The sequence below is a fragment of the Trichechus manatus genome, unplaced genomic scaffold, assembly GCF_000243295.1.
Source record: "Trichechus manatus latirostris isolate Lorelei unplaced genomic scaffold, TriManLat1.0 scaffold00106, whole genome shotgun sequence".
NCBI classification, from domain to species: domain Eukaryota; kingdom Metazoa; phylum Chordata; class Mammalia; order Sirenia; family Trichechidae; genus Trichechus; species Trichechus manatus.
The window spans coordinates 8,227,624-8,235,243 of record NW_004444042.1 but is presented as its reverse complement, the minus strand read 5'-3'; the positions used below and the strand labels follow the sequence as shown (position 1 = coordinate 8,235,243).

The 7,620-nt window shown below is 52.8% G+C and overlaps 1 protein-coding gene across 2 annotated transcripts; it reads left to right on the top strand.

The window, feature by feature from the left end:
- Positions 1–2,457: 2,457 nt before the first annotated feature.
- On the top strand, positions 2,458–4,522 carry DDIT4 (DNA damage inducible transcript 4). Of its 2 annotated transcripts, XM_023737699.1 has the most exons (3): positions 2,458–2,593; positions 2,691–2,955; positions 3,198–4,522. In XM_023737699.1, exons 2-3 carry the CDS (start codon positions 2,751–2,753, stop codon positions 3,689–3,691), a joined length of 699 nt encoding a protein of 232 aa, XP_023593467.1. In that variant the 5' UTR covers positions 2,458–2,593; positions 2,691–2,750; the 3' UTR covers positions 3,692–4,522. The 2 variants fall into 2 exon arrangements, with proteins under 2 accessions (XP_023593467.1, XP_004383306.1); XM_004383249.2 differs by lacking the exon at positions 2,458–2,593 and having other exon boundaries at positions 2,608–2,955.
- The last annotated feature ends 3,098 nt before the right edge of the window (positions 4,523–7,620 follow it).

The following is a 7,620-nucleotide window of genomic DNA, read 5'->3' as shown; positions in this document are numbered from 1 at the left end:
ATGGCCTTCATGTTGCCCCTGAGGACCCGGATCTTGGCTACCCAGAGGGGTTAAGGATTTAGAACCCCTCTCTTCTAGGCCCAAAGGTTCTCCTGGAGGACCCCAGTGGTATAAAGCCTCTCCTCAATCCTTTATAGGGGTGAGGGTATCAGGAGGCCAGCCACACAGCCCATGCCTCCACCAATCCGGCCCCTTGCAGGAGGTTGTTCACACTGGAGTCTACATCCAACTCCCTACTACTCTGGGAAACATCTCCGGGGCTAGGACTTTAGTCCTTTTTTCTTCACTTTTTAAAAAACTCTTAGAAAACACAGTAAGACAACAATATTAATGGATTTCTTTTGAAAAGAAACAAAATTATCTAGTGTTCATTAACACAGCCCTTCCCATTTGAAGAAGCTGTCTTATTAACAGAATGAGATAGTGAATGAAATGTGCTTAGCACAGTGCCGGGCACACGTTGATGGTGTTTGTTGAATGAGTGAATGATTCCTAATAAACTGATCTTTCTAAACTGGCTCTGGATTTTTTTGCTTGTCAATATCCGCTTATAAAATAAATCTCTATTTTTCTTAGATCAATGTTTGATATTTTTCTAAAATCCTTTTTTCTGTTAAACAAAAAAGAGAGAGAAAGGAAGAAAAATGAAAAAGAAAAAAACCCTAAGTCTGTCTCACTGCTGGCTCAGATGTCCCCAACCCCTCAGCCTGGTCGGAGTGAACCCTTGGTGGATTAACTCCCTGATCTTCTCTCCCGGGCCACGGGTCCACATCCATACAGGATACCCGATCTCTTTTCTTCGCACCTTAGTTAGCGGTGATTTCACCTTGACCTGGTTAAGATTCCCTGAAAATCACTGGAGATTGGAGGATGGGAAGAGAGGGCCAGTGCTCAGGCCTTGAAAAGTAGTAGCGGTCTAAGAGGCTATTCTGTTCTACAGCTGTCTTTAAGATGTCTCCTAGTGTGAGTCCCCTAATTTTTTTATCCATAAATTTGTCCCCAGAGGTGATTCTCCATCTGTAAAATGGAGGTGGGGGGCAGGGTTTGGATTCTGGTCCTTGCCAGTTCTAAGTCATGATTTTAAAGAGGGGGGAGGGATGAGGATGGCAGTGACCAGACCTCTCCGGCAATTGTCATCTGTCACGCGCAAGCCTGCCCTGGAGTAGGCGAGGCCCGCCGGTCCGGTCGGATCTGGTTAGGCCCCTGCCCACCCCGGGGTGGGTGGGGAGGAGCGTCTGATGTAAGTTTGGTTCCCTCTTCCATCAGGGTCTGGTGTACTACATTAACAAACATTTAAAAAAATAAAGGTCGAGTGTGTCCGAACCGCCTCCCACCTTCAGCAACCACTATCCGCCCCAGATCGCCAGGTCAGATTTTCTGTGGCTTCGTCTGAATGACGAAATAGAGGATGGCCACTGCACTCTGGGCCTTTTCTGCAGCTCTAGGACCTCGGTCCTGATGCAACTCTCCGGGTCTTTTACACAAACCTCCGAGGAAGGCGGGGCGCTAGGACCCGACGGACGCCCGGGCTCTAGGCCGCAACGGGCAGCGAAAGGACCGCTGCGCGGCCGTCTGTCGGTCTGGTATGGGGCCCCGTTCTCAACCCCAGCCAGGCACTATGAACCTGGGCCTGGTCAACACCCCTCTAACCACTCTCCCCAACCCTCCTCCTTTGAAGCAGTTAGGGAATGGGAGAGTGCAAGGTTTGGGGACCAAGCTCCTAAGGCAGGCACAAAACCAAAAAAAAAACCCTTGCCGTCGAGTCGATTCCGTCTCATAGAGGCACAGACTCCCGAATTAGCCCATCCCCGGGCGTAGAGTAACAGGCGGGCGGGCAGGTGAGGCCGCAGGGCACGGGGTGCACGGGGCCCCTGCGTCGTCCTCAGAGCTGCCCAGTCTTTGGCCTCCACCCTCATATCCTGACCCTTCGCAAGGCGGGATAGCTTGGCGTGCGTGCGCGAGGGCCAGCCCAGTTAACGCCCGCTCCCCGCGCCGCGGTCCCACGGGCAACCACCCGTGCTCCCAGAAGGGCTCGCAGCTCGCAGGCTCCCAGACGCTGAAGGGCAACCATTCTTCCCTGCCCGCCTACCCCTGGTGCTTCCCTGCCTCTCCAGCCCGCGTGGTCACGGGCTACCCCCTCCCCCAGCAAGGCGACCCTATAATAAACAAGTCTTTCCTTGATCCTCCCCTGCCGCGAGCGCCCTCGGGGACCTCGGCAGCTGCAGCGGCGGCGGATCCCTTCCAGAAAGGGGGCGTGGCCGCGACTTGGTCAGGGGATCAGTGGGGGCGGGGCCAGGGTGTTGTCACCGGGCAAGAGAGAACGTTGCGAACGTGCGCCCGGAGCCCATTGGCCGAGCAGAGCCACACTCCCGGGTCTGGATTGGGCCACAGCGCGGAGGGGGTGTGGCCTCGCCGCGCTAGTCCTTATAGGTCTCTCGGCGCTGATGCTAGGGATCCTAGTAGGCCGAGGGGGAGGAGCGGGTGGGCAGGAGGGGCAAGTCTGAGCAGAGCTCGGGGGTTGGCACCGCTTTGCGCACCCATCCAAGCGGCAGTCGGCACTTGGCCCAGAAGCTCTCGTTGACCGCACTAGCTGGTGAGTGTCCATTCTGTGTGCGGATCTCTTCGTGGGCGGCCTCGCGGTTTGGTTCAGCCCCGACTGACGTCCGGTCGGTGCCCCTCTTGTCTTACAGCGTCTCCTGTGCTCCCTCGCCCTGAGCTCATCTGCAGACGTCCTGGCGTCCGTACCCACCATGCCTAGTCTTTGGGACCGTTTCTCGTCGTCCTCCTCTTCTTCTTCGCCCTCGTCCTTGTCTCGAACTCCCTCTTCAGATCGGCCGCCGCGCTCAGCCCGGGGGTCGGCGGCCCGAGAGGAGGGGCTCGGCCGCTGCGCGAGCCTGGAGAGCTCGGACTGCGAGTCCCTGGACAGCAGCAAGAGTGGCTTCGGGCCAGAGGAAGGTGAGCGGTGGTCTGGGGCCGGGGAGGTGAGGGAGCGACGCGCAGGAAGGGATTGCCGGAGGACGGAGGGGCGGGGGGACGGGAGGAGGGGTTGTTGAGGATAGGGTACGAACATGGGGCGGAAACTGAGGCACGGAGTGGGAAGGAACGCTGATTTCTTAGTGGAGCATTATCTTTGTCACCCATAGTCTCTTTTAAGATCTGCTCTAACAGTCCTTCCCCCTGTGTGTTCTCCCGTACAGACTCGGCGTACCTGGATGGGGTGTCCCTGCCCGACTTCGAACTGCTCAGCGACCCGGAGGACGAGCACCTGTGTGCCAACCTGATGCAGCTGCTGCAGGAGAGCCTGGCCCAGGCACGCCTGGGTTCGCGGCGGCCCGCGCGCCTGCTGATGCCCAGCCAGCTGGTGAGCCAGGTGGGCAAGGAACTCCTACGCCTGGCCTACAGCGAGCCGTGCGGCCTGCGGGGGGCGCTGCTAGACGTCTGCGTAGAGCAGGGCAAGAGCTGCCACAGCGTGAGCCAGCTGGCCCTCGACCCCACCCTGGTGCCTACCTTCCAGCTGACCCTCGTGCTGCGCCTGGACTCACGCCTCTGGCCCAAGATCCAGGGGCTGTTCAGCTCTGCCAACTCCTCCTTCGTCCCTGGCTTCAGCCAGTCTCTGACGCTGAGCACGGGCTTCCGAATCATCAAGAAGAAGCTGTACAGCTCGGAGCAACTGCTCATTGAGGAGTGTTGAACCCAACAGAGACAATGGAACTTTTTGGGGTGGACACCGGGCAGGCAGGAGCTGAGGGACTGCTGTTCCTGTCCTTAGAAAACTGACGACAGCCACCTGAGGGGAGGAAGGCCGAGGTGGGGGAACATAGTGTTTCCTAGGAAGCTCATTGAGGTGTGTGCAGGTGGCTCCCCTTTGGAGGTACTTGCCCCTTCAGTACTGTAGCATGAAACAAAGGCTTAGAGGCCAGCCAGGCTCTGGCCGGATGTGTAGCATGTACCTTATTATTTTTATTATTACTGACAGTTAAGACAACAGTGGTGTAACAAGGCCAGGAGAGCAGCTGGGCTGTGCTGGCCTCTGCAAGGGGGTGTGTGCTCATGGTAGCTGGCCTTGGTGGGAGGGGGGAAGCCATCGAGGGTGGTTTTGTGTGTCTCATGGTCTGAAGGGACCAAGTGTGTTTGTTCTTTGTTTTCGTATTATTTGTTTTTCTGATAGGAGCTTCACTACTGACCTGTTCTAGGCAGCTGTCTTACAGACGCATGAATGTAAGAGTAGGAAGGGGTGGGTGTTGGGATCACTTGGGATCTTTGACACTTGAAGAAAAAATATACCTGGAGTTGCATTCAGCCCATCCCCCACTGTGTACTGAAGAATTGAGCTTGGAGGTGATGGGGCTGAGTTGGGGTGGGGGCTGGACCCTCTTCCCCAGGAGTGCCATCTGGGTCTTCCATCTAGAACTGTTTGTTTACATGAAGATACTCGCTGTTCATGAATACACTTGATGTTCAAGTATTAAGACCTATGCAATATTTTTTACTTTTCTAATAAAAAATACAGTTTTTAAAAACAGTTGATTTGAGTCTCTGTGTCCTGAAATAAAAGGGGAGGGAGGTGGGTGCTGTAAAAGGTGGATTTCATCCTACAGTGAGGCCCACCTATGTTTTCCTTGCAGGCACCTTTCTGAGACTGCCTGCAAACCTGGGAAGGGAGGTATGTGGACTGTGCCATCTGTGCCAAGAGCCCTGGCTCCCTTGGCTCTGTGCTGGCTGAGGCTGCCAGGGGAAAGCACCGGAAGGTGAGGGGTGAGTCAGACCACCCGCTGAGCCAGAGCCTCTGTAGGGAGCACTCACCTGGCTGCCGTGGGTCAGAAGGCACAGGGGCCCTGAAGCCCAAGGTCTTTACAGGCACTGAACGTTAGAGCTGGAAGAGACTTATTTTTTTCTGTGAAACAAGTCAGTCACAGTTCTATTTTTCCACTGTCATACGAACATTGCAAATCTTATCTCTGGATATAAAACAAAAGGTGAGAGGCCAGGAGCACCAAGAAAAAAGGTTAGAGAAAGATGACTTAATCCACACTTCACACTAGGGCTCAGAGAGGGGCCTGACCTGCCACCCTGAGGAGATGTGGCCAGGCCAGGGGCAGACCCCTCCAACAACCCACCACACAGGCGCACATGCACACAGAAGTGAGGCACGAAGAAGGAAGAGGCGAGGTGAGGGAAGGAAGGCAGGAGACTGCAGGCCTGTCTTCAAAACACTGGGTGAGCTGAACTTGTGCTCCCTGGGCCTCAATTTCCTTATCAGTGAAATGGGGGCTGGGCTAAATGAGGGCCAAGGCCCTTCCCACTTCTGTGGGCTGTTGGGGCAGGTCCTCCCACACCAGCTAGCCTTTGGAGAGTTGTTATCTTCCTTGTTTCTTTTCTTGGTCCCAGACAGGCCTTGTTTGCCCAACAAGACTGAAACAGTGGTTCTTCCACTTGAGTGTGTTGTCAAATCACTTGGAGCTCTGGTTAAAACACAGATCCCTGTGGAGATTCTGATTAAGTGGGTCTGAGGCAAAACCAAACCAGTTGCTGTCAAGTGGATTCCAACTCATGGAGACCCTATGTGTTACAGAGTAGAACTGTGCTCATAAAATTTTCAAGGCTGTGACCTTTTAGAAGCAGATCGTCAGGGCTTTCTTCTAAGCTGCCTATGGATGGGTTCGAACTGCCAACCCTTCAGTTAGTAGCAGCGCACTTAACTCTTTGGGCCACTCAGGACTCCTTGGGTCTTGGGCAGAGCCCCAGAAATTCGCATTTTCATCAATCTCCCAGAGGTTCTGACACAGGGTCCTGAACTTTGACATGGCTTAGAAGACCCACATCTTTTTGGTAGAACTGAGCGACTTGTTCCCCTAATGAATGAACTTGGGTTAGAACTAGATTTGAAAATAGCCGATGAGAACAATGAAGATGCCCAGAGCATAGCTGTAGGAAAGCCCTCACAATAGCCTCTTGGGAAGGGTGGGTGGGCAAGTGTTTGTAATATTTTACAGGTGAGTAAACAGAGTCCCAAGCCCTTGAATGATCATTTTCTTCTGACCATGGGCTGACCTTGTCCACTCTCAACCCCTCAGTGTGAGGATGGGGAGTTAAGGAGGTTTGGCATTTGGGCGATGTCTGGAGGCACTTTCCCAGGAGTTGAGACAGGGGCCAATGCTCATGGCTGTGCTTCCCCGGCCCCCACAGAGCAGGGGAAACAACTGCATCAGCTTCCAGAGTAAAGATCTTGTTGGCGATGGGAGGATGAGTTGGATGGCTTGGTAAGCATTAACCTCTCGCCAAGTCAGGCATCAGCTGAGCACACTCAGTTCCTCTTCTTAGGTAATAAGACTGAAGCCAAAATAAGGCCTGGGTTACCAAGAAGCTCAGCTAAGATGTCCTCTCTTGAAGCAGGACAGAAGGGCCCCAGGAAAGAGCTCTGTAGTTCGGCTTTCCCTATCTCCCTGAGAATGGGAAGAGGCTTGCTGAGGCCCAAGCCACTTCTGGTCCTTAACCTTCCCAAGATGTGGCAGGGAGCTTTGGCCCAGGTATTAGTTTCCTTAAGAGAAGATGGGACAGGCTCATTTGTTTCTAGCTAATAAAACTCAACTTGGGAAATGCTTTCAGAAATTATTCCATTTGGCCTATAAAATTTTACTGATTACCTCCCTTTGTATAAAATTCCCTCCCTTATTCCTTTTTCTCAACTTATCAGGCTAGAACCTGCAATAGCTCCCTATTGTCAGACTCCATCATCTACCTTTCAAGAGTATTGGGCCCTATTCCCCTATCCAAGCTTACTTCCCACCACTCCCTACCGCTCCCTTTACTTTGGTAGGGGTCAGTATGGTCTGCCCCCTTCTCTAGCCCCAGGCTATGCTCATTCCAACCTTTGCTCAGACTATGCCCTCCACCAGGGATGCCCTTTCTCTGTCTTGCCTACAAACCCTGCCTTTCCTTTAAGGCCTAGAGTAAGTTCCAGCCCTTTTATGTCTCCCCTCTGCCTTCTCCCTGCCTCATCCTTCAATCTTTTCTCCATTTATCATGATGTTGCTTATTGGTCCAGTTGTGAGGATTTTTTTTTCTTTATGTTGAGGCGTAATTCATACTGAAGGCTGTAGTCTTTCATCTTCATCAGGAAGTGCTTCAAGTTTTCTTCACTTTCAGCAAGGAAGGTTGTGTTATCTGCATATCACAGGTTGTTAATGAGTCTTCCTCCAATCCTGATACCATGTTCTTCTTCATATAGTCCAGCTTCTCAGATTATTTACTCAGCATACAGACTGAATAAGTATGGTGAAAGGATACAACCCTAATGCACACCTTTCCTGATTTTAAACCATACAGTGTCCCCTTGTTCTGTTCAAACGCCTGCCTCTTGGTCTCTGTACATAAGCACAACGAAGTGTTCTGGAACCCCCATTCTTCTAAATGTTATCCATAATGTGTTATGATCCACACAGTCGATGCCTTTGCATAGTCAATAAAACACAGGTAAACATCTTTCTGGCATTCTCTGCCTTCAGCCAGGATCTATCTGACATCAGCAATGATATCCCTTGTTCCACGTCCCCTTCTGAATCCGGCTTGAATTTCTGGCAGTTCCCTGTCGAGGTACTGCTGCAACTGCTTTTGAATGAT

Excerpts from the sequence above, each read along its gene's own strand:
- DDIT4 (XM_023737699.1), top strand. The coding sequence starts at position 2,751 with ATGCCTAGTCTTTGGGACCGTTTCTCGTCGTCCTCCTCTTCTTCTTCG. Across the intron at positions 2,956-3,197 it reads TGGCTTCGGGCCAGAGGAAG|ACTCGGCGTACCTGGATGGG; the intron begins GTGAGCGGTGGT and ends TCTCCCGTACAG.